The sequence below is a fragment of the Sorex araneus genome, chromosome 6, assembly GCF_027595985.1.
Source record: "Sorex araneus isolate mSorAra2 chromosome 6, mSorAra2.pri, whole genome shotgun sequence".
Lineage (NCBI taxonomy): Eukaryota > Metazoa > Chordata > Mammalia > Eulipotyphla > Soricidae > Sorex > Sorex araneus.
The window spans coordinates 5,501,987-5,526,856 of record NC_073307.1 but is presented as its reverse complement, the minus strand read 5'-3'; the positions used below and the strand labels follow the sequence as shown (position 1 = coordinate 5,526,856).

Below are 24,870 nucleotides of genomic sequence, written 5' to 3'. Positions count from 1 at the left end.
CTGTTTGCTCATCGATTTGCTCCAGCGGGAACCAGTAACGTCTCCATTGTGAGACTTCTTGTTACTGTTTTCGGCATATTGAATACGCCACAGGGAGCTTGCCAGGCTCTGTGGTGCGGGCGGGATATTCTCAGTAGCTTGCCGGGCTCTCCGAGAGGGATGGAGGAACTGAACCCGGGTCGGCCACATGCAAGGCAAACGCCCTCCCCGCTGTGCTGTCGCTCCAGCCCCCAAAGACAGTAGGTACATCTTAGAAATGACAAACATTCGTAAAGCCGACTGCAAGGTGCTTTACTGGGCCGCCAGGGCAAGGGAACACTTTAAAAACAAAACAGTAAGAAGACTGTTGTCTGGGCCAGAGCTTGACAGTTTACTGGTGATTCTCAGATAAAATCTCATTCACACGCTTCGCTCCTCCCCTAACACGGCAAGCTCTTCCAAAGAGTTCAGACACGACCAGGTGCTGAGAAATGGCTGCGACAACAGTCAGACACAGGGAATCCTTACCCAGAGACGCGAGATCGGAATACTGTGAACTCAGAAGGAACAGGTCCACCGCAGTCTGCTGCCCCGAGCAATCTAAGGCGAGTTTCTTATAAAAGTCAGTCGCAGGGCCAAGATGTTGAACCACCTAAGCCAGGAGGTCATAAAATAAGAGCCGGAAGCCTTGAATGATGCACGATAGTTCCACATTTCTCTCGCAGCGAGGAACAGGGTACCCGCTAGCCCCCGTCTTAAACTAAGGAATTTTTTTTTTTTAAACATCTAGGCAGATGGCATAGATTTCTCTAAGACAAATCACTGCGGACACACAGAGCGTTTATCTGCCAGCACTGGAGATATGTCACAGGAACTATGAACTCTGGCCATCACACCTGTGTCGCGGTCTCCACACTTTACAGACGAGGAGAGGGATCAAATGAAAAGGAAGCGTGGTTTTTCTCCAAATCAATAATAGTGAATTTTTTGTTTAAATATTGAATGTAATCAAAGTAAAGTGAAAGTAAAGTGAAATTTACCAGTTACACATGCGGGGTGGGGGGCTGGGGAGGTGGGGGGGAGGGGGGAGGTATATCGTGATTCTTGGTGGTGGAATATGTGCACTGGTGAAGGGATGGGTGTTTGAGCATTGTGAGACTTTAACCTGAAAGCTTTGTAACTTTCCACATGGTGAATCAATAAAATAATTAAAAAAAAAAAAAAGAAAAGAAAAGGAAGCGTGGCCGTGAGAGTGAGTGGCAGATGCAGAAACAGCAGCCACGAATGCTGGCTGCAGGCCAGGGGCTGTGGCCAGTCACCGGCCGGCACGGAGCGGTGAGAGGGGCAGTCTGCGAAGGCCTTTCCTGACCGGCGTGAGGACACCTGAGTTGCCAAGACGGCGCTGGGAGGAGAGAGTGCGGCGGGGAGGGCGCTTGCCTGGCACGTGGCCGAGCCAGGGTCAGTCCCGGCCTCCCAGATGGTCCCCCTGAGCACCGCCAGGAGTGACCCCGGAGCGCTGCGCCGGGGGGAAGCCCTGAGCAGTGTCAGGTGTGGTCTCCTCCAAAAACCCACAACCAGACAACGGAAAAGCCCCCAGAGGTGCACTGGGCATATGGTGTGCAGAGCACCGCCAGGGGTCACTCCAGAGCAGGAACCAGGACAAGGCCCCGAGCACTGCCTGGCGAGGCCCAATCACACCCCCACCCCCCACCCCAGCAGGGGATGTGGTTCAGGGGTAGGACACAGGATTCCCACGTCGGAAGCCCTGGGTTTGATCCCGAGTCACCAAGAAAAGACAAAATGATTGGGGCTGGAGTGATAGCACAGCGGGGAGGGCGTTTGCCTTGCATGCGGCCGACCCTGGTTCGATCCCCAGCATCCCATAGGGTCCCCTGAGCACCGCCAGGAGTAATTCTTGAGTTCAAAGCCAGGAGGTAACTCCTGTGCATCGCTGGGTGTGACCCCCCCAAAAAAAAGCAAAAAAAAAAAAAAGAACACAGTTGCCCACTGGGCTCAGCCTCCAGGAAGAGCTCAGGGCCGGCAGAGGGGAGCTAGAGGTGCACGGACTGACTGGCTTTCAAAATGGTTATTCTAAAATACTTGTCCTGATCATTCTGAAATTAGCTTCTTTCCCAAAGATAATTGTAAACATTTTGTTTTGGTTTGTGTTTTAGCCATGACTGGCGCTGCTCAGGGGTTACTCCTGTATTTTTCAAAAACACTTTTAAAAAGTAAAATATTTCTCTGGTGAACTGATGAGGAACAGGAACAGTGCTTGATGAAGACTCCCCGCGAGAGACCAATTCAAAACCACAATAAAAAACATCAGTAACAAAATAAAACCTATACGTTGATACAAACTTTTCAAGTTCAAGGAATTTATCCTAAAAAAACAAAAACCACTGGATAGTGGGTAAAGATTTATGACACTATTTAAGCTAGTTATACTGGCATTTCCTCATATGTAAGTTGAAGTCAGACTAAACTCTTTTTTTTTGCAATGCACAGGGGTTACCTCCTGGCTTTGCACTCAAGAGTTACTCCTGGCGATGCTCAGGAGACTATATGGGATGCTGGGAATCGAACCCGGGTTGGCCACGTGCAAGGCAAACGCCCTACCCGCTGTGTTATTGCTCCAGCCCCAGTCAGACTAAACTCTTTTTTTTTTTTTCTTTTTGGGTCACACCCAGCGATGCACAGGGGTTACACCAGGGTCTGCGGCGTGCAAGGCAAACGCCCTCCCCGCTGCGCTATTGTTCCAGCCCCAGTCAAACTAAACTCTTAAGAACCAAATGACTATCCTAAGTTGTTTGTTATTTAAAATATGGGAGCTGGGCCAGAGCCATAGTCCATCTTGTTGAGCATTTTCCTGGCATGTGGCTGACCTGGGTTTGATCCTCCCCCTCCCTCTCCCACCCCAATCTGGTCCCCTGAGCACCACCAGGAGTCATTCCCAAACGCAGAGCCAGGAGTAAGCCCTGAGCATTGTCGGGTGTGGCCTCCAAACAAAAAAACAAATCAAACAGGAATTACAATACTCGGGCCAAACCTATATACAGAAGGCCATGAACAGGGGCGAGAGAGACGGCTCCAGGAGCTACGGCCCTCACCTTGCAGGGGGCCGACCCCCGCACGACCCCCAGGGCTGGCAGGCCAGGAACCCTGAGTTGAAGGGCAGGGCCTTGGAGTGAAGGTGCCCAGGGACCTGGAACTGGGCTTTGCAGGGACGAAAGGCAAGTGCTGTGACCCCAAACGACCTCTGGTTCCTTCTCGGTCTCTCACAAATAACTTACTACAATCTGACATTGTTGGTCAAAATCGGTGACGCTCGGCGCATCTGTGCAGGGGCGAGGGGAGGCGTCCAGGGTGACGGGCCAGGCAATGGGCTCCGCCTGAGAGACTCGGGCCACTCCCACGGGGACGGGCGGGGAGCAGAGACCGGCCCTCGCCTGGTCCGTGCCCTGGGGACCCCGAGTCAGAAGTCAGGAGGCCAGCGAGTACGATTAATTATGCTCATGGATAGAACTTTCCTACGTCCTAAACAGTATCTTTTTAAAAAGAATTTTTTAGGAACTTCATAAAATGTTTATACCCATTAAAAAAGGGCAATTAAAAACTCTAGTGGGGCTGGAGCAATAGCACATCGGGTAGGGCGTTTGCCTTGCATGCGGTCAACCCGGGTTCGATTCCCAGCATCCCATATGGTCCCCTGAGCACCGCCAGGAGTGATTCCTGAGTGCACGAGCCAGGAGTAACCCCTGTGCATCACCGGGTGTGTCCAAAAAGCAAATAAATAAATAAATAAATAAAAATAAACCCTCTAGTATGAACGTTCATGATGGCTGCCCAATTATGCTTCCTTGTATGCAAAACTACATGCTACATGCCACTGTCTAGAGAGACCGATGATGGACAGGAATTTGTGGGCGGGAGAGACAGGACAGTGGGGAGGCTGCTTGCCTTGCACGCAGCTGACCGGGGGCTCAGCCCTCAGCGCCCCGTACGGCCCCCAAGCCTGTTAGGAGTGACCCCTGAGCACAGAGCCTGGAGCAGCACCGGGTGGGGCCCAAGAAAACAAAACAAAAGAGAGAAACATTTTCTCTCCCTAAATGTCACACAACGATCTATTACCACTATAACGAGGAAGCTCTGCAAGCACCAGGACGTTCCTTTGATCCCCGTCCTAGTTCCTATCAGTGCTCGCGCCGGAGCCGTCCCGCGCTCCAGCTACTGAACTGTCCCCTGGCCTGAGGCATGCACGGACTCGAGTGAACACGTCCAGGCATCGGAGCCCAGACCAGGTAATAACAGAAGCCAGGCCGCCCAGCGTCACCCGAGGACAGCGGTGCGACATCAGAGCAGAAGGGGCGCTGAGCCCAGACCCCTGCGGGCTCCGAGCCCTACCTTGGTGCTGGAGCGCTGGTTCGGGTCCTCCCGGGACTGCAGCAGGCCGGCGCCCAGCGAGGGCAGCTGCGTCTGGAACACGGACACGCGGCCGCCGGTGGCCGCCATCAGCTTGCAGGCCGCCTGCAGGGCCGGCCCCAGGGCGCTGTGCGTCTCCCGCGTCTGCGTGAACATGCCGGGCAGCACGGTCAGCAGGTCCCTGATCAGCTGCAAGGACAGGGAAGGGCGGGTCAGAGAAAGGCACGGCCTGTCCACACACATGCCCGGGCGCTGCTATGCACTGGCCACGTGCTGCAGGCCGGTGATGGGGGGGGGGGGGACGCACAGCCAGGGCTCGGGGGCGCCACAAAAACGCACGGACGGAAACCAAGTCTCACCTCTGGACTTTCACAAAGAGTCCCGGAAACGGGTACTTCAGGGCACAGTTGGTTTAGCAAGAACGAATGAAAGGGGGCATCTCACCTCCTTACTCTCGCAGAGATTCACGAGCAGGCTGTCCGGCGTGGGCAGGAAAACATCTACGGGGAAGCAGGTTTCGAGCAGAATGCAAGTCACGTCAAAAGAATACATTTTCTTAAATTAATCTTTTTTAAGATTTTTTAAAAATTGAATCGCTGTGAGACAGACCCTTCCAAAGCTGTTCATGATTGGGTTTCAGTCATACAGTGTTCCGACACCCCCCACCACCCGTGCACCTTCCCCAGCACCAGTGTCCCCAGGTCCCCTCCCGTCACCCCCCACCCCTGCCCGCCTCTAAGGCAGACGCTTCCCCCCCCTCTCTTCCTTCTCCTCTCTCTCCCCTCTTTCTCCTCTCTCCATTCTCTCTCCATTCTCCCTCCTTCTCCTCTCTCTCTCTCTCTCTCTCTCTCTCTCTCTCTCTCTCTCTGTCTCTCTCTCTCTCTCCCTGTAGTTTGCAATACATGCACCGAAAGGTTATCGTGTACATCCCTTTACCTACTTTTAACCCTCAGTTCTTGTCCAGAACAAATTTGTTAAACCCGCGGGCTTGGGGGAGGCTGAAGAGAGTTCTTGAGAGTTTGCCTTTCACACAAACACCTGGGGTTGCTGCCTGGCACCCTTCAGGCCCCCCCAGCCCAGCCAGCAGGGGTCCCTGAGCGTGGAGTCGGGAGGGCTTACTCCTGAGCACCACTGTGGGTGGCCCCCAAGAAAACAGGCAAATAAACCCCTTAGTTCTCATCAAGCCAGACAGGGAGCGTGTGGCCCCCCGCGGCTTTCCAGCCTCCCTCCCCTGGACACACGCTCCGCTTCAACAAGGCCAAGTCTGAGTCCAGCACAGCTGGACCCCTGAGCACCTCCAGAAGTGACCACTGAGCACTGGGTTGCGAGTCTGCCCTGAACACCACCAGATATGACCCACAAAACACCCCAAATGCATACCCTATTATAAGCATGTCCATACAATTGCATACACAGGTACAAGAATTAAATAAAATTAATGGACTTTCCATAAAAATTATTTTCTGAGTTTGAGCCATCCCGGGTGGTGCTCATGGCCACTCCTGACTGGGAGCACAGGGGTCACTTCCAGGGGTTCCCTACTGACCTCGAGGTCTGGGGCGTCTGGTCCATACCTTGCGTGTAAAACATCATCCATTCCGTCCCAGTCCCCCAAACAATGATTTTACAACAAACAAGACAGTTCACCCGACTACCATGATAGCATTTTGACAAGTTGCACTGTAAAGTTAAGAAGGGTCACTATCCACATCTGTAGTTAGAAAGACTGGATATATTTAGAGTATATTTATTGCGCACCCTCTATGTCAGATACGATCAGCATCTGAGGCTGGGACAATCCTTCTTGTAGATTGTAGAAATGAATCGTGCTATCAAATGTCATGAATCCTATTCTTGTCCGTGAATCTCCAGGAAGCCTAAAGATAAAAATGACAATTCTAAGTCCAGAGTACTCAGAAACTTATTAGGAAACAAAAAAAGCAATAAATAAAGTGGAAGCATCATTACATCTGCATCTCTAGAGAGCATTTTTCTCTACTTGAACCATCACATGTCTGAGAGAGAAAAGAAAAGATGAGACATTCCAGAGAAATCACTGGCATGTTTCGAGTTCATACTTCAGAAAACTACACTATGTTTTTTTTTTTTGTTTTTTGTTTTTGCTTTTTGGGTCACACCTGGCTATGCACAGGGGTTACCCCTGGCTCTTGCACTCAGGATTTACTCCTGGCGGTGCTCAGGGGACCATATGGGATGCTGGGACTCGAACCCGGGTCGGGCGCATGCAAGGCAAACGCCCTATCTGCTGCGCTATCACTCCAGCCCCCTACACTATGTATTTTTAAGAAGTCAAAACTTAGAATAACAGAAAGAATGAACATTTGTTGCTAACTTTTCTTCGAAGCCCATATGTTTGTGTTTGTGTGGGTGTGTGTGTTGTCAGGGATAGACTCATGCTCACTGTACATACTTTTGTCCCGTCCCCCCCTTTTTTAAAGGTTATTAGTAATTTGCCTTTGTCATACTATTTTTTTTTCTTTTTGGGTCACACCCAGCAATACTCTGGCTCTGCACTCAGGAATTACTCCTGGCGGTGCTCAGGGGACCATAGGGGATGCTGGGGGATTGAACCTGGGTCGGCCGCGTGCAAGGCAAACGCCCTATCCGCTGTGCTATCGCTCCAGCCCTTAACATATTTCTTTCAAGAAAAAAAGGGCTAATTTTCCGTTAAATGTTATAAAAAATAATGTATCTGATTAAAAACAAACAAGCGCGTTGAAGGCTCCCCCAGCCCAGAGGTGCTCAGGGGCCCGAGGGCGTGGTGGCTCAGGCCCTGCGCTCAGGGTCCATCACGGTCCGCCGGGTGCCCTGCGACCTCCAGGCTGCACCAAGATGCTGGGGGGGAGGGTAAGGCCGGGGTCAAGGAATTCCAGCACCCTGGTCCACTCCGCAGTGTCTTCACAGCACAGGCTGCCCAGGCCGAGCACCTCACAGCGAGAAGCTGCTCACTACGGCGCCTGACTGCCGAGTCCATTCCTTCTCTGCACGCCAGGTCCCCGGCACCGCCAGGGACAGAGGCGGCACCTCTGCCGACCAACCCCGGCCGAGATTCAGGGCGTTTCCGCAGACGAGTCTCGGCCCACGGGAATTTCGACCTTCCTTCTTTTTTGTTTGGGGCCACACGTGACAGTGCTCAGGAGTGACCCCTGGTCACGGTCATGGAACCGTAGGTGGAGCCAGGGACCGAACCAGGCTCTGGGCAAGGGGAGTGTCCAACCTCCTGTACTATGATGACCGCGGTGAGTTCTAGGCTCACTTGCTCTAGTGGTGAGAGTGGGCAGCGGTCAGCTCTGCCCCAAGCCGGATACAAGGCTGAGCCGAAATGCTCCATCGTCAAATTCCTTTCTCGCTTTGGATTTGAATTATACCTGGTGGTGCTCGGGGGCTACCCCTGAAAGTGCTCTGAGAACCACACAGTGCCAGGAATCAGACCCAGGCCTCCGGCACGCCAAGCATGTGCTCAAACCACTGAGCCATCTTCCCGGCCCCTCAGATTCCCATGTCATTTGCATAGCTGTTCCCCAGAATGCTACTATGTAACTGCCATCCTAGTATTTTTTCCTTTCTTTTTGAGTCACACCCAGCAGTGCTCAGGGCTCACTCCTGGCTCTGAGCTCAGGCCTCACTCCTGCTGGCGCTTGGGAGAACCATATGGGGTGTTGGGGATTGAACCCGGGTCAGCCATGTTCAAGGGCAAGGTCAGCCCTCCCCGCTGTACTAGGTCTCTGGTGCCTGACGCTTCTCTCTCTCGCTCTGACAGGATGCCTGTGTTTACCGTCCTTCCGTCCGTGAGGGGGCGGGCTCTGCTCCTAGGACTCCGCCTTCCCACTCCCACGGCCAGCCAACTTCTCAGCGTCACAGGGCATTTCCCCGCACACTGCACTCCCTGCCCCTCGCCACTTACGCTGTACCTCGAATACACAGCAGCTGCTCTACCCGAGTACAGAAGCCTGGAAACTACGTTACAAACGGAAACGGGGGCAAACCTTTGCTACCGCTGGTTGCTTCTTACTGACAGGTAAAGACACGCAGACTGCAGGGACTAGGCGTGTGCTCCGGGTAGACGGGAGGAACCTTCTGGAACCGCCAGCGCACCTGACGGGCCCACCTACCTCAGGGCCTCGGGGCACATCAGGAACCCCAGCCCTGACCCCACCCACCTCCCTCATATCCCTTGGGGTGCCGGGGTCAAAGAAATGGACACGCAACCTTGTCTTCCAGAGAACGGAAGGTTCCATCAGTTCTGTTTGGTCTGGGGGGCCACACCCGTTAGTGCACAGAGGTCAGTCACGTGGGGTTCGGGGACTGAAGCGGGCGGTCACAAGTCTGAACCAAGCCAAGGCTAGTGCCACGCCCAGAAAGGCAGTTCCAAAGGCAGCGAACGTCCCCATCACTCATCCTGGCGGGCTCCAGGGGAGCATCAGCCGATTCCTCAGTGTCCGGCTTCCTGACGTGCCCGCCACAAAACCAACTCCCACACGCGTGTCCTCAGGCTCAGTCTCTTACGAGCATATTTTAAAACCACCTCTGGAAGAGTCACTTGCTCGGGCATCAGGGAGAGTCCACGCGCTCCCCCTCCCGAAACCCCGGGAGCCTGACCCTGCCGGGGCTCTGTGGATGAGCTCAGAGACCTCAAGGAGTGTCAGAATGCGAGTGACTCAGAGCCCACGTCACGGACATAAGGAGCCCGAGGGTGACGGGGACAGGAGGTACTTTCTGCTGAGAGGTAAATGAAATCAAATGGAGAGATATAACGAACACTTGATATTTTCGTACAATTAACAAACACACGCCACACGATGAGTGAAAAAATTAATTTCCTTACTTGTCCAGGTTTTCTAGGAGTGACTGGCACAAGACCGCCAGGTATCCGGCCTCCACGGCGTTGTGTGACACGTCGAGCACGAATAGGTACACGGCAGGCTGGGGGGGACGCAGCTGGAAGGAACAGAGAGACTGATCGCACGGCGCAGCGCAGCCTCCTCACGGGCGCCCCCTGCAACTCCCGCCCGTCACCCAGGCGAGCCATTAGAAAGCACGAAAGAGGGGAGGTAGAGGCGCCAGGGGGGAGCATCTCGGGGACGCTTCTCCCGTTCGCTTGGCTGTGCCCGAGACACTCTCCACAGGAGCGGTTAGCGGTGAGGCACCTTGCACAGGAACCAGCCTTCAAGACACCGACCATCGGCTTCTATATTCCCCTCCCCACTAAGCACATCTTTGATCAAAGAGGGGGGCACAGGACTCAGAGGCGGCTGGGGGTCTCCTACGTGGCACCTGCTGCCATCCCAGGGGCCACTCAGGACCTGGGGCAGCCGCTCCTCTGTGGAGAATCAGTCTCAGCCCCCTCAAGGCTGATTTTAAATGTATTTTTTTTCTGGTTTGGGGGTCACGTGACGAGGTGCTCAGGGGCTACTCCCGGCTCTGCACTTAGGAATCAGTCCTGGCGGTGCTCAGGGGACCATATGGGATGCTAAGGATAGAACCTGGGTCGGCCGCGTGCAAGGCAACCGCCCTCCCTGCTGTACGATCACTCCGGCCCCTAAGTTTATCTTTAAAGCATGATAGGAGCACTCGCTACGGGGCTACCTGACGGTGTCTCAATCCCAGAAGCGCAAGGAAGTACTGGGACAGTTACCCAGAGCCCGGGTCCTGCCCCTCTGCTGTGCGGATTCCCCAGTAGGATCCTGGGTCAGCCCTTGAGAAACCCCGGGCTGGCGTGGACAGAGGTGGGGAGTCTTTAGCTGACCGCTGCACTTTGGTAAAGGGCAGATAAGGGCTCCGTGTACTGTCTTCTCTGTTTCAAAGGTCACCGGAACATTATTATTCGAAAAAGACAAGGGAACACAAATGTCTTTCTTTGAAATATGCCAACGAGGGGCTGGAGCAATAGCACAGTAAGTAGGGCGTTTGCCTTGCACGCGACCAACCCGGGTTCGATTCCCAGCATCCCATATGGTCCCCTGAGCACCGCCAGGGGTAATTCCTGAGTGCAGAGCCAGGAGTAACCCCTGAGCATTGCCAGGTGTGACCCAAAAAGCAAAAAAAAAAAAAAAAAAGCCAACGAAACACCATGGGGGTGTCATGGCAAAAGCCACAGTCACCTCTCGCCTTGTTATTCCAGCCAGATTAAGAGTTCCAAGAAGCCAGAACAGCTTAAGAATCCAAGCCAGTGGAGCAGAAAACAAGTTGAAGATACAAATAGCAAACAGTCGTTTATAGTAATTAAGATGCAAATAGATAAAAATACAGAAGTGGGCGGACACTAAGTTTGACACAAAAGGTCTTAAAAATGACAAAAATTAAGGAATTGGCCAAGTGCTAGGGATTCTCATGAGTAGCCACACTTTAATGAAGAAACAAAAGAAAAGTGGCTATTATAAAAATATGTAAGATGAGTATACATAAAGGAAAAGATGAACAGAACTTAAGGCCAAAATTCCACTCTTGTAGAAAATGACGGGCATGGTCTGAGGTCAGGGTAATTAAAGAACGAGTAGAATTGTATGACTGAGATGAAAAGAGAAATGTAAGGTCAATGTCCATTTATCAGGCTCCCTGCCCTGGCTGACCCAGTAAAACAGTACCAGCACTAGAGTTTAGAACTGTAGCTTTGGGCCACATATGACTTTGTCTGAGGGTCTGAAGATAGGAAATGCTGATATTCACAATCGTGCATTACATAAAATGGCAACAAGCTGAAATGGTGCTCATCGTTAAGCTATTACTAAAATTTTTAATGTTATTATTAGTTTACTCTTATTTACTTGGTGCCAAATAGTAACCCGAGCCCCCGGACGTACACGGCAAACACGCTACTTCAGAGCCACTCCCAGGCTGCCTCTAACGTTCCTCACGGACAGGATACCCCTTTTCTAGGAAATCCAGTAACATTTAGAGTTTCCTAACTGGATCATTTTCACCATTAATTTGTTTGTAAAAACTTCATACTATGGACAACTTCAAAATGGTTAAGAATTCCCTTAACAACAGAATACAGGTGACCACCACAATTGGTATTCCGTGACGAGTTAACGGGGAACAATCACCATGTAGTCCGAGGAAGCAATGAACTCCACCGTTGCGTTCTGGACTTCCGGCCGCTTGTGAGGCTCTCCGTAAGACCGGGTGAGAGGGTTGTACATAAATTCCTCGGGAACTAGATGAGAATTAGGAATTGGGCATAAAATCAGTAACAATCAGTAACTAACACATATTTGCCATATGCACCTCCAAAGACGCGTCTCTACCACCAACGGTCTTACGTTGTGTTAGAACAGTTTTGTGAACATCTGGCGGTTAAGAACTAATTCCTCAAAAGTCCACTTTAAATAATACACGGGTAACACAACACTAAACAATGACATTTTCCCAAATCAGACGAGGAGAGCAAGACACTGGCGGCCTTACTTCTGGGGTTTCTGGCATTTTCATCAGTCTCAGAACACGCACAAAGCCCCAGACACACGGAACTCGGAAAGGGATCCTAGTTGGGGGCTCAGGAACCGTGAACGGGCCCCAGGTGGGCACGGGCAGTGCAGGTGCGTCTGCCCGAGGGAAACGAAGCTGAGGGGCGCAGGGAGGAGGCGGGGAGGGTCGCGCAGAGCCATGTGGGAGACCACACATGTGTTTCATGATGTGGTTTCGATTTTGGCTTTTGGGCCCCACACAACAGTGCTCAGAGGCCACTCCTGGCTCAGTGCTTGGGGAGCCGTGCAGGAGAGCCCGAGCACAGGCCGGGCGCCCTCTGCCCGGCCCCGGGGAAGCTTCGCCGTGGCTCCCACTCCCGCTCCCGACGCCCATCAGCCCCTGGGACAGGCAGCTGCAGGCACACGCTACCTCTGAGAGGTGAGCCCGAGGGGGACGGCAGACCCTGGGGGGGTCCTGCTTCTGCGTGGACGACAAAGACACAGAGCAGGGGCTCGGACCGGACGACCCCTGCCGGGACAAACCCTGAGACAATGCAGAGTGATGAACCGCGCTGCAAAGGGCTGGGGGTAGGACCCGGGTGCTGGGCGCTGGGCGCTGGAACAGTGCAGCGGGAATGGAACAGTCACGGGAAAACGGTCGTGTGACCTCAACAACACACCGGTCCAGGAGATTTTGGAGAAACGAGGGTTCAGGAGCCAACCACGCCCGAGGGCTCACGCTCACCGTCGTTGACCCTGTAGCACAGGTTGCACTTCCACCGGCGCTGGTCGATGAAGGACACGAAGGGGTTGATGTACGTCCGGCACGACCGGCACCTCACGATGGTGTTGGACGTGATCACGGGCAGTTGCTGGGAAGAGGAAACTGAGACGTCACAGCAGGGAAGGCGAGGCGGGGCCAGGGCTGGCTCCGCAGGGCCTGCAGGGCAGCGCGTGGCGGGGAGCTGGGAAGGGCAGGGCTCAGGAGGACGGTCAGGGCTCGGGACCCACCTCGAGAGTGGGGTTTTCTGGGAGTGGGTGGGGATGGCGAGGGAGGGTATATAAGACAGAGAAGGGACCAGGAGGACAATCACGGCAGGAAATGATCTCGCTGGACGAGAACGGGGTGTTGAGGGCAGGTGAAGGGATATACATGATAAACTTCCAGTATCTGCACTGCAAACCGCAGTGCTCGAGAGCAGGGAGAGAGGGAGAGAGGGGGGCAGGGAGGGAAAGAGGGAGGGACGAGGGAGGGAGAGGAAGAGGGAGGGAGAGACAGGGAGAGGGAGAGAGAGAGAGGGAGACAGGGAGAGGGAGGGAGAGGGAGGGAGAGGGAGAGGGAGAGACGGATGGGGAGAGAGTGAAAGAGAGAAGAAGGGGAAAGGGAGAAGAAAGGAGAGAGAGGGTAAGGGAGAAAAAGAGAGAGGGAGAGAGAAACAAAGAGAGTGAGAGAGAAAGAGAGGGAGGGAGAGGGAGAGAGGGAGGGAGGGAGAGGGAGAGGGAGAGGCATGGGAGAGAGAGAATGAAAGACAGAGAGAAAGGGGAGAGGGAGAAGAAAGGAGAAAGGGTGAGGGAGAAAAACAGAGAAAGTGAGAGAGAAACAAAGAGAGTGAGAGAGGGAGAGAGGGAGAGGGAGGGAGGGAGAGGGAGGGAGGGAAAGGGAGGGAGAGGGAGAGAGAGGTGGGGGGAAGTGGCTGCTACAGAGGCCGGCTGGGAGGGGGCTTGCAGGGTGGTGGAGGAGAGGGCAGCGGGGACACAGGTGCTGGGACACAGTGTGCCCAGGCACGCCGGCAGAGGGAGGGACAGTGTTGGAACACTGCGGGACTGAAACCCAGTCACGAACACCTTTGTAACGGTCTACCTCACGGTGGCTCAATGAAATAATTTAAATATTAAATTTTTTTTTTAAAAAAAGAGTTCCTGGCGAGACAGCCGTGGCCAGGGCAGTGCCTCAGCCCAGACCCTCACTCCGCTCATCACCTGCCACCACAGGGCAGTTGCACATGCAGCAGCGTCTGTCACCTCCATCTCCAGGGCCCGAGAGAGAGCGCAGGGGATGGCATCTGCCTTGCACGCAGCTGACCTGGATTCAATCCCCAGCACCGCACCAGTCCCCGGAGCCCGGGCCAGGGTTAGGTTAAGCCCCGAGCACTGCAGGTGTGGCCCAAAGACAAAAACCAAACAAACTGACACACTTTCTGACTTCAAATAAATAGTTAAAAATCCTGAGGAAAGGGATACGCTGGCACCAAAGCACAGAGGCCAGTCCCGTCCCCGCCGGTTCCCCGACGCCCCTTACCGTCAGGTCTCTGAAGGGGTGGAGCAGCAGCCCCAGGGGCAGCTTGGCTTTATTCAGCAACGCCTGGGTCTGTGGAATGCTTGTCAACGTGCACCGAAAGGAACTGCAAAGAACAGCGACAACACGGACGACGTCAGTCCTCAGAAAGCAGTCCAGGGCGTTAGGCTGGATGGGGCCGCGGCTAAGGACGGCTCGGGGGCACCGAGGGAAGCTGGCGTGTGACACAAGCGCGCAGAGGAGTCTGCTTATCGCAGACAGGAGATATAAACCAACATCTGCTCTTGGGTTGACACAAATGAAAGTGTGTCTTTTTCAAGTAAAAATTGAGGAAACACAATCTTAACGATTTAAAAGACATCAGAAGTTAAGAGACATTAAAAGGCATCGGAAGACTTACGAAGTCTAAGGAAAAAAATCAAGAAAAATTGGTTCTACCATAAAAAATGAAAAATAGGTTCATGAACCAGCTAGCTCGAGAGAGAGAGAGAGAAAAGGCGGGAACAGAGGCCCGCACTGGACTCACACCCAGAATCCCACATACGGACAAAAGCGAGGGAAGACGGCAGCAACTGGAGTGGCTAATTGGGGACTGAAGGCCGTATTGCCCACAGCCAGGGACGACAGAGGATGACATGATTCCCCATCGTTGAAGAAAGCAGGGCCTGATCGATAGCCCAGCGGGGAGGGCGTTTGCCTTGCATGCAGCAGACCCAGGTTCAATCCCGGCATCCCATATTGTCCCCTGAGCATGGCCAGGGGGAATTCCTGAGCACAGAGCCAGGAGTAATCCCTAAGCATTGCTGCTGTGACCCCAAGAGCCAAAAACAAACAAAACACACACACCAACACACACACACACACACACACACACACACACACACACACACACAAAACCAAGAGTAGAAAGCAGATACTTACTCCGGGCTACAGTTTAGTCTTTTCAGCTCTAAGTTCAAGTTAGGTACAGGGGGCCAGGGAGGCGTCGCGGGCAGGATGTCCCTCTCCTGGGTCAGGTTGACGGGCCTCAGACTTTCGGGCTGTGGAGTGCCCTGGAGACTCAGCCCGCCCAGGCTGGAGGAGAGCGGGGCCATGCCAGGGTACTGCTGTGAGACGGAACACAGCGAACAGAACGAACGTGAGGGACCCATGCTACCACACGCCACACGCGGCAAAAGCAAGGAAGCGAGAAGCTCCGCCCAGCTGACCACAGCAGTCGGAATCACCCGGGCAGCCTTGGGGAAAACTCAAAGCAAAAAATATTGAATAGGGGGGCTGGAGCAATAGCACAGCGGGTAGGGCATTTGCCTTGCATGCGGCCGACCCGGGTTCGATTCCCAGCATCCCATATGGTCCCCTGAGCACTGCCAGGAGTAATTCCTGAGTGCAGAGCCAGGAGTAACCCCTGTGCACTGCTGGGTGTGACCCAAAAAGCAAAATGTGTATATACATATATATATATATGAATATATATATGCATATATATATATATATATACACACATATATTGAACAGGAACTGAAGCAATAAGATGGCACAGCAGGTAGGGCTTTTGCCTTGTACACTGCCAACCCAGGTTCCATCCCCGGCACCCCATACGGTCCCCCAAGCACCGCCAGGAGTAACTTCTGAGTGCAGACCCAGGAGTAGTCCCTGAGCATCACTGGATGTGGCCAAAAAAGAAAAACAAAACTGAATAAACTTAAACCTTATTAGTACTGTCACATCTCACAATACGATGTTCGGCAGCGAAGCTTAAGACCAACAAGCCAGCTCGCTGCCCAGGCAGACAGGCAGAAAGCCTCCTGCTTTCGAGTTTTTCCAACTTAAAATTTCTGAATAATGTATCAGTACAGACATGTACACAGATGTAAAGTTCATTCCGCTGTGCTTACTCATTTTCACGGTTTCCTCTGCTACATGTTTGAGGCATTACTATCAAGTCACGGCTCTCTGCTCAAAGTTGCTGGGTGGGTTAGTTATTTTTTTCTTTTCTTTTTTGTTCTTTGTTAACGAATGAGTTATACCCGGCTTAAGGTTCCAGCTCTCCCGTGTCTGGCCCTTTACTCTGGCCCCAGGGCCCGGCCTGACACGGGCCTGTTTGTCCCCCCTCTTCCCGCACTAACAGCCCACCCTTCCCTCAGACCTCAGCTCAGGCACGTTTCCAAAAAGCAACTTTCATTCCTTTTAAATAAATATGGTACCTAGAGACGGTGATCTGGGGAATAAGGTGTTTATTGCAAGTTTATTGCTATTATCACTTCCAGACATGAAGTAATTACTTTTTTCCCATTAATAATGTTTTCAGAATAAATGTGATATTCACATATTTTAATGCCAAAACTTTACAATAAGATAAAGTCAGAGGCAACTCATTTTACTTTTGATCCCCCTACTTTTTAGTAGTTAAAAATAATTACCTAGGGGCTGGAGTGATAGCACATTGGGTAGGGCGTTTGCCTTGCATGTGGCCGACCCGGGTTCGATTCCCAGCATCCCATATGGTCCCCTGAACACAGCCAGGGGTAATTCCTGAGTGCAGAGCCAGGAGTGACCCCTGAGCATCGCTGGGTGTGGCCCCCAAAAAAAGCAAAAAAAAAAAAGAATAATTACCTAATTAAAAAATCTCTCATTGTATCTATTTATAAATATAGCACAGCAGGTAGGGCATTTGCCTTGCCTGCAGCCAACCTGGGTTTGATTTCTCCGTCCCTCTCAGAGCCTGGCAACATACCAAGAGTATCCCGTCCACACAGCAGAGCCTGGCAAGCTCCCCGTGGCGTATTCGATATGCCAAAAACAGTAACAACAAGTCTCACAATGGAGATGTTACTGGTGCCCGCTCGAGCAAATCGATGAACAACGGGACGACAGTGTGACAGTGCGATAGTCTACTGTATTCATATTTTTCTTACTAAAGAAAAAGTGCTTGGTCCAAAGAGATAGTAAGCAGAACTGGTGTTTACCTTGCACACTGCACATCTGGATTTGATCCCTGGCACCCATACTGTCCCCTGAGCCCCGACAGGAGTGATCCCTGAGCACCGCCAGGTGGTGTGACTCAAAAAACAAAACAAACAAACCAACAAAAAAAATTTTGGCAATAGCTCATTTGTATAAAGAGACTCCACATTAATTCTCAGTTACTGAGCACTCTTTTATGGAAAGTATTTCACAAGTCCAACCGGTACACCACGAGGAACCAGCAGGAAAATCTCAATTTTATAACCCATTACTGAGCTAAATCAATTAATGTTCATCTGAAACCGATGATAAAAGACATCAACACAGATAAAAATAAAAAACCACGAGGAACTTCACTGTGACAAAACCCAGCTGCCACCACGCGGATCCCCCACTCGGTCCAGGCCACACCAGAAGGAAACAAGGCGCCTGAATTCTTTTATTTTTTTGCTTTTTGGGTCACACCTGGTGATGCACAGGGGTCACTCCTGGCTCTGCACTCAGGAATTACCCCTGTTGGTGCTCAGGTGACCATATGGGATGCTGGGAATCGAACCCAGGTGGGCCAAATGCAAAGCAAACGCCCTACCCGCTGTGCTATGGCTCCAGCCCAGTGCTGCCTGAATTCGAGGGACACAGATCCCAAACCCGTGACTGTCCTCGAAGTTGCCACCCGGCGCCAGCTCAGAACCCACTTCCTGAGTGACCGAGGAGCGGGAAGTTCTAGGGTTGTAAGTGTGCACAGGAGCGAGACTGGCTGAGTGGGACACACGGTGCAACAGTGAGACCGAGAGTATGTGGCAACACAACGTTTGCTCCCTACTGTTAGCAGACAGAATTTAAAACACACTTTGGTGGTGGCAGGGAGGCGAGGGTCCCTGCGGGCAGTGCCCAGGGGCCAGTCCTGACTGTGCTCGGGGACCAGGTGACGCCAGGGCCGCACTCGGCCGTTTCCCCCCCCCCCCACTTCCTGTCTGCCCTCGAGACCAGGTGCCGTGGGGACGCCTGCCTGGGCCAGCTCCAGCCTGCAAGGCCGGACCCAGGGCCGCTCCCCACACACGTACCTGCGCGTACTGGAAGCCGGGGTACGCGGGGCTGCTGGGCCGCGTTCCTGGGTGCACGGGCGCCGCCGCGTTCTGGTAGCCAGGCTGGAGCGTTGGGTAGACGTACCCGAACGGCTTGGCCGCTTTGGAAGGCTGGGCAGTCAGGGGGGCTGTGTCGGGCACGGGGTCAGGGTCGGGGGCCGGGTCGGGCGCCGGGCTGCTTGCTGACGACGAGAGCATGTCTGGGAGAGGAGAGACGGGGCGCGCCCCTGAACACGGGGGGCCGGGCAGGAGAGCCAGGACCCGCCCAATCCCACCTCCCTGCCCCCCACTTTAAAAACCTTTTTTTCTTATGAGAATTCAAATGTCAATGAAAGTAGGAGAACGGAGCCAGGAGCGCCATCGTCCGTCCCCTGCTCCCATCAGCTCAGCCCCTGCACCCACCCTGTTTCCCACCGCCCCAGCCCACCCCTCCCCGTCCCCCCCAGAGTGGTGGCAGGGAAGCTGCGTGTTTCACGTCATTTCACACAGACCGCGGGGAACACGGCTACTCTCCCCTTCGTGCTCAGCAGAGACGGAGGCTGGGAGCAGAGCAGAGCAGCGGGAGAGGCGTCACAGCCCTCCCTCCTCCGGGCCTGTTGTCACCTGGTCCCCCTGCCTCGAACCAACGCCCGTGGGGGGAGGGGCCCGTCTCCCCAACCCCTCTGCGCGCACACCATTCGCTCTCAGGAGAGGGTGACAGGCAGGGTGCAGGACCGGCCCCCGTTCTTAAGGCAGTGTCGGGGGTCACAGGCGCCAAGGAAGGCTCCATGGAAGGGTGCTCTTCCTCGAAACGGAAAACAGAGACTGGAATGCGGTTAAAAACTATCCCCAAGAGGCAGGGATGTCGGCATGGAAGTACTGATGTACTGATGTACTGAAGTACTGCAGTACCAATCACAGGAACAAAGAGAATCGTCAGAATCACTACGCACGGCCAGTACCCACACTCGAACAGGCTGTGGCTCTTCAAAAGTCCAGCCTATAATCTAGATGCACAGTGCCCAACTGCCACGGCCTCAGCGGGCCTGTGCCGCCCTCCTTGGTGTCTTGGAAAAGATCTAAGACGACACAGGAGTCCATCAGAATGAGAAGCCGGGTCACGAGGGAGGCAGGAAACTGCCCGTCTCCAGGAAAGGAACCCTATTTTGAGAGTCTAGTCCTGCGGAGAATCCTTCGGCCTGGCACACGGCAGGATTCCAACTCACTCCATTTTACTGTTAGAGACGTTTGCGTCTTTCTTTAATTTTGGTGCAGCATAAATACCAGAAAAAAACTTGTCCAAGGTTGCTCCCGTGAAAGCAAGTACCTAAGACGTATTGATTAAATGAAGAGGCGCAGACAAACTCACCGCCCTGTGCTTTTTTTTGCTTTTTTTTTTTCCCAGTCAAGTGAAGCAGTGGGACTGGAGAGGGAACAAAGAAATCTGTAACTGGCTGTGATCAATTAACCGTCAACACCCCTGCACTTGGACCAGCCTCAGCCCTGTTATCTCAGCAGAGACGCTTCACTGTAGGCGAATCTGCAGCTCAAGGAGTACGACTATACTTGGATTGTTTCCCTTCTGAGAAAATGAACCAATGCTTCTAAACCTATTCTGCTCACAGCGATTGCCTCTGGAATGGCCCCCGAGTCCACATACCAGCACCCAGTATAAACACGCAACACGCACACACAGGGAAACCAGAGCAGCTGACTCACTTTCTGCCAAGACTGAAAGGGACTCTAAGCTGGGAAGGCCAAACAATTCTATGGACGTGGGGTACTGAGAGCAAGAGAGTGGACTTAAGCCAAGTACCCTGCACCATCAGTAGGTCTCATCCTGGATTACTGCCAAAGTGGCAAGAAATCAAGATAAAGATAGAATTTCTCATTCCCTTCGTCCTAAAGGAATAACCAGGGCCACGGAGAGGAAGAGGGAGGCTACGTGCGAGTGTCAAATTGCTGACGACAGGGAAATAGGGAAATTCACGGTACCAGATACTATAACGAAATCACAATCTACTACACAAACGAAGTTTCTCTTCTTTTTTTTTTTTTTACTTTGCATTTTATGCATCTGGCTGCTTCTATGTCACGAGCAAAGTTATTTCCAGATATGGGTAAAAGTGGTGCCTCCAAAACCTGACCCCCGGTGCTCAATCGATTTACCTGGTTGAGGCAGCCAGAAGCCCGGGGGAGAGGAAAGAATCAAAGACTATTTATACTCAGAGGCTAGCTGGAAGGAATTCAAGGGCCTAAGCATGAGAACAGAAATACAACATTTATTTAAGGAGCTACGAGCGTAACGGAGAAGGGGAGGAGGAAAGTCACTCACTATCACAGGCTTTAAAGAAAGGGCTTGCACAGCACCAGGGAACAAAAAGCGAAAACCCACGTTTCCTCGGGCCTCCCCGAAACGACACTCGTGGCTATTATCTGACCGAGACCATCGTTCAGGCTGAGAAACGGCAGGAGAGTATCCCCCGTGTCCCTCTTCTTCCGGTGACGCTTGGGCTCCTGTGTACGTGTCAGAACGCACACCCGTGTTGGAAGGCACCGGCCGGTAGTTCTCAAAGACGGGCCACCAGCACGAGCCCCATTTACCTGGGTAGCTGCCCCCTTCCAGGGCGTCGTAGCTGTTGGGCACGGGGGACGCGCTGCTGGTGGTGGACGAGCTGGGCACACCTGCAGGGGGAGCAGAGGAGAGTGAGAGACACGCAGGGCCCGGCCACTCCCTCACAGGGATGGGGTGGGGGGGAGTGGAGGGGGGGGGGAAGACCGGCCACACCCATCCCACAGGCAAGAACAGAGAACAGCCACGCACAGGGTTCATGGACGGAATAAAATCGAAGCCAACACACTTCAGAGGACAGACAAAGCAATCGAAAGTAGAGGAGGGCTCAGGGAGGAGGTGAGGCTCAGTGACACAGCAAATGCATTGCGTAGGCGAGACCTCAGGCTTCAGCCCGAACACCCAGGGTCACCCCAAACCTCTGCACTGCCAGATACGGGTCCCCACCAGAAAAATAGCAGCCAAACTCAGAAAAACACAACAAAACGCTTACTGTGATACTGACAGAAATGGCAACCTTCACACCTCTAAGATGCAACTAGGGGGCTGGAGAGACAGCACAGCGGGTAGGGTGCTTGCCTTGCACGCAGCCGACCCGGGTTCGGTTCCCAGCATCCCATAGGGTCCCCTGAGCACCGCCAGGAGTAATTCCTGAGTGCAGAGCTAGGAGTAACCCCTGTGCATTGCCGGGTGTGACCCAAAAAGAAAATAAAGAAAAAAAAAAAAGATGCAACTAAATCTCAAGCTAGATACCAGATCAGGCTGGAGCGAAAGCACAGCAGTTGGGTGTTTGCCTTTCATATGGCCGACCCGTGTTCAATTCCTCCGCCCCTCTCAGAGAGCCCGGCAAGCTACTGATAGTATCGAGCCCACGCGGCAGAGCCTGGCAAGCTACCCGTGCATATTGGATATGCCAAGAACAGTAACAACAAGTCTCTCAATGAGAGACATTACTGGTGCCCGCTTGAGCAAATCGATGAGCAATGGGATGACAGATGCCAAATCATATCCTTATTAATATTAGGGTATTTTTTAGGAGGGAATTCAAAGATACGTAACAGAACTGTGGGAAAGCTTCATGAAATGGGGCGTGTGGGACTTGTGTTGCCACCTCACTGTTACCAGGCTTATTACTGTCTCAATTTGTCCAGGACCGACCCTGCCATCTGAGTAAGGTGACCGAAATGAAAGACACTCAAATGTAAGTGTTAGACTACAAGAATTTGTGTATGTGTTTGTGTATCTCCTAAAAGATGCTGAAAGGAATGTCCACTGGTTTATGACATTTAGTGATGGGTCACAGACAGCAGAATATACAATGCATCTCCTTCACTCACTCAATATTTCATCGACAGACTAGACTCAAAGTTTACTTTTCAACTGGGATATAAAAAAAGAACGGCTACTCAAAGTCACCTCCCACTGAATAATTTGGGATAACCCTGAGAATTCGGGACACTGACTCAGGACATAATAGCTAAAGCCACTTCTAGGGAACATTCTTTTTTAACCAGCAAGAGCTAAGACGTAGAAGCAGAAAATTGCAGACCTCTCAGACTGCCATTTCCTGGTACAACCTTGGGTGGCAATCACCTCTGAGCTGCAAAATGAGAATGAGTTTCTAAATGCCCTGAATGTGCCTTTGAATGTTCCCAGGAGGCGTGAACGAAACAGCACCATGACACAGCTGGGCGTATGCGTAAGGGCAGGCTGAGAAGCCAGAAGGTGAGGCAGCTACGTTCTTTGGAACAAGAAGGAAACTGCTGCCTGCGTATGTCACGATGCTTTAATGAAAAACAGAAAGTAAGGACTCCTCCTTTTGGCCCTTATATTTGGAATTTATTATTTCATTTTTAAATTTTGGCTTTTTTGGGCCACACCCAGTGATGCACAGGGGTTACTCCTGGCTTTGTACTCAGGAATTACTCCTTGCAGTGCTCGGGGGACCATATGGGATTTGGGGGATCGAAGCTGGGTTGGTTGTGTACATGCAAGGCAAATATCCTACCTGCTGTGCTATCGCTCCAGCTCCATATTTGGAATTTATAACCAAAGAATAAAGCTAACATATAAGACTCTCTTGCCCCCACGCCTGGCTGTCTTCACCAGGACCCCCGGAGTGGGGTGGGTTGAGTCTCCCTCCCTGCCCCGAGCAGAGCCCCAGCAGCCGAAGACCTCCAGAACCCAGCCACAGCCATGCTCAAGGCCCCTCTCCACAAGCTTGGACAAGCCTCACGCATGAAGGAACCGGCAGAGGAACCCGGGTGTGCGGGACCTGGGGCTGAGATCTCCAAGCCTGCTCGGATTGGGACTGGGCCTCTTTCGCCCAGATCCCCCATTTTCCTAGGGGGTCACACCCAGAAACTGCCTCTGGTGCCGTGTAATTCCATCAACGGCCAATATCCAGAGACTTAAAACCAAGCTCCTGGAAGTGCTTTCGAGGCCGCGCAACATCTTATAGCCTAGTTCTCCCTCTCAGAGAACCTGGCAAACTACCAAGAGCTCCCTGCCTGCACGGGAGAGCCTGGCAAGCTCCCCGTGGCGTATTCATATGCCAAATACAGTAACAATGCTGGGTCTCATTCCCCTGACCCTGAAAGAGCCTCCAGTGCGGCACCGTTGGGAAGGACGAGTAAAGAGAGGCGGCTACACTCTCAGGGCTAGGACGGATGGAGACGTTGTTGGGGCTGCTCGAGCATCTCGATGATCAACGGGATCATAGTGAAATAAGGTCAAACGTCTTAAAGTAACGACGCCACAGAGACAGTGCAGGGGCTGAGATGCCAGCCTGGCTCCATCCCTGGCATCCAGCAGGCCCTGGCACCGCGGTGGTGGCCTGGAGAGCAGCATGCCCTCGGGACATCGCTTGGAACCCAGTCCAGGCTGGCCCAGAGGCCGCCAGCCCCGCTGTGGGAGGCAACAACAGCAGCAGCAAGAAGGCTTAGAGTCACGATAGCAAAGACCCCGGTGCATCGACGCCAAATGCTGACACAAAACACGGTCTTCTATTGATGGCTTCAGTTCTGGAAAGGCATGCAGCACCGTGCCCGGGACCAGTGTGAGTGAGCCCTGGAATCTACACGGTGGAGGCCAGACGCTGTCATTCCATTTACAGCAACACACCAACAGCCGACTCCACGGTGCTGTGACGCAGACTGTGGCGACACGTGTGGTGAAACGCGTCTGTGAGGGCCGAGGGGAGACTTGAGAGCTGCAGCCTTTCCGTCGGAGACGTCAGTGCGCTTGGTTCTGTCTAGAACCCACGCCACAAAGTCCCAAGTGGCGTGAAGCCGCGCCTGGACAGCCTGTTCCGTGTCAGACCCCGAGTCGGCATGCACAGGCCAGCCTCTCCTACATGCTGGCGCCGCTGAGGGGGTCGGCTCTCCTCCTCAGCGGTTAACGCCGCTGTGTGAAATTCTCCTCAGGACAGAAGGCTGGACACCTCCGTGCGCCCCCTCCTCTCGGCGACGGGGCTACAGCACCCTGAGCCACACGCAGAGTTCGGCCGACTCGGAAGGTGAGCCACGAGGGGCCACGGGCAAACGTGCGAAAAGGCGAGAGGTCGTTTCTGTTCTGCTACTGCTGCATCTGACGCACGGACCTGCGTCGAGAAACCTCGGCCTAACTCGAGGTCTCGAGTGTTTTTCTCTGAGAAACAAAACAAACAATAACCCCATTCCCGACCTTGAATTAGGCCCCGGGTGCTTCGACCTGGTATCAGTTAATGCAGAAACAAAAACAAAAGGGCCTGGGTCCATGAAAACCTTACGCGGTCCAAGTACCAAGAAAGGTCAAGAGCTCCATGTCTGGACTCATGAAGCATCGACCAAAAAGGACCCAGCGTCTGAAATATTCCATTTACATCAACTCAAAACAGGCAAAGGCGTTCAACGGGCATTTCTCCACAAAAGACCTACAAAAGGCAAAGCAACGAATGAGAACACGCTGAAGAGCATGTTAGCCAGCGTGTGAGAAGTCCGTCACGTGAGGCCGACTCTGCCCCACAGCCACTGCCTGCTAATGACTGAACAGACCACATACCGGAAAGTTCTGGCAAGAGGCAGGAGGAATGAGAACCTGCAAGAACTGTGAGTGGCTCGACGATTCTCCGAAAGTCAAAGTCCTCAAAAAGTCGAGTCCACCCCA

At 53.0% G+C, this 24,870-nt stretch overlaps 1 protein-coding gene across 4 annotated transcripts in view; it reads right to left on the bottom strand.

Moving 5' to 3' along the window:
• SEC24B (SEC24 homolog B, COPII coat complex component) overlaps window positions 1-24,870 on the bottom strand; it is a 148,039-nt gene that overhangs the window by 9,396 nt on the left and 113,773 nt on the right. For 3 of the 4 annotated variants that reach the window (XM_055140996.1, XM_055140994.1, XM_055140997.1), the window contains 11 exons: window positions 20,757-20,837; window positions 18,153-18,373; window positions 15,046-15,230; window positions 14,128-14,230; window positions 12,574-12,700; window positions 11,469-11,578; window positions 9,248-9,360; window positions 6,160-6,278; window positions 4,846-4,901; window positions 4,384-4,590; window positions 508-631 (listed from right to left, as the gene is read on the bottom strand). In XM_055140996.1, coding sequence (XP_054996971.1) covers window positions 508-631; window positions 4,384-4,590; window positions 4,846-4,901; window positions 6,160-6,278; window positions 9,248-9,360; window positions 11,469-11,578; window positions 12,574-12,700; window positions 14,128-14,230; window positions 15,046-15,230; window positions 18,153-18,373; window positions 20,757-20,837 — 1,446 coding nt within the window. The remainder of the gene's footprint in view (window positions 1-507; window positions 632-4,383; window positions 4,591-4,845; window positions 4,902-6,159; window positions 6,279-9,247; window positions 9,361-11,468; window positions 11,579-12,573; window positions 12,701-14,127; window positions 14,231-15,045; window positions 15,231-18,152; window positions 18,374-20,756; window positions 20,838-24,870) is intronic. The other variant, XM_055140995.1, reaches the window with a different exon arrangement.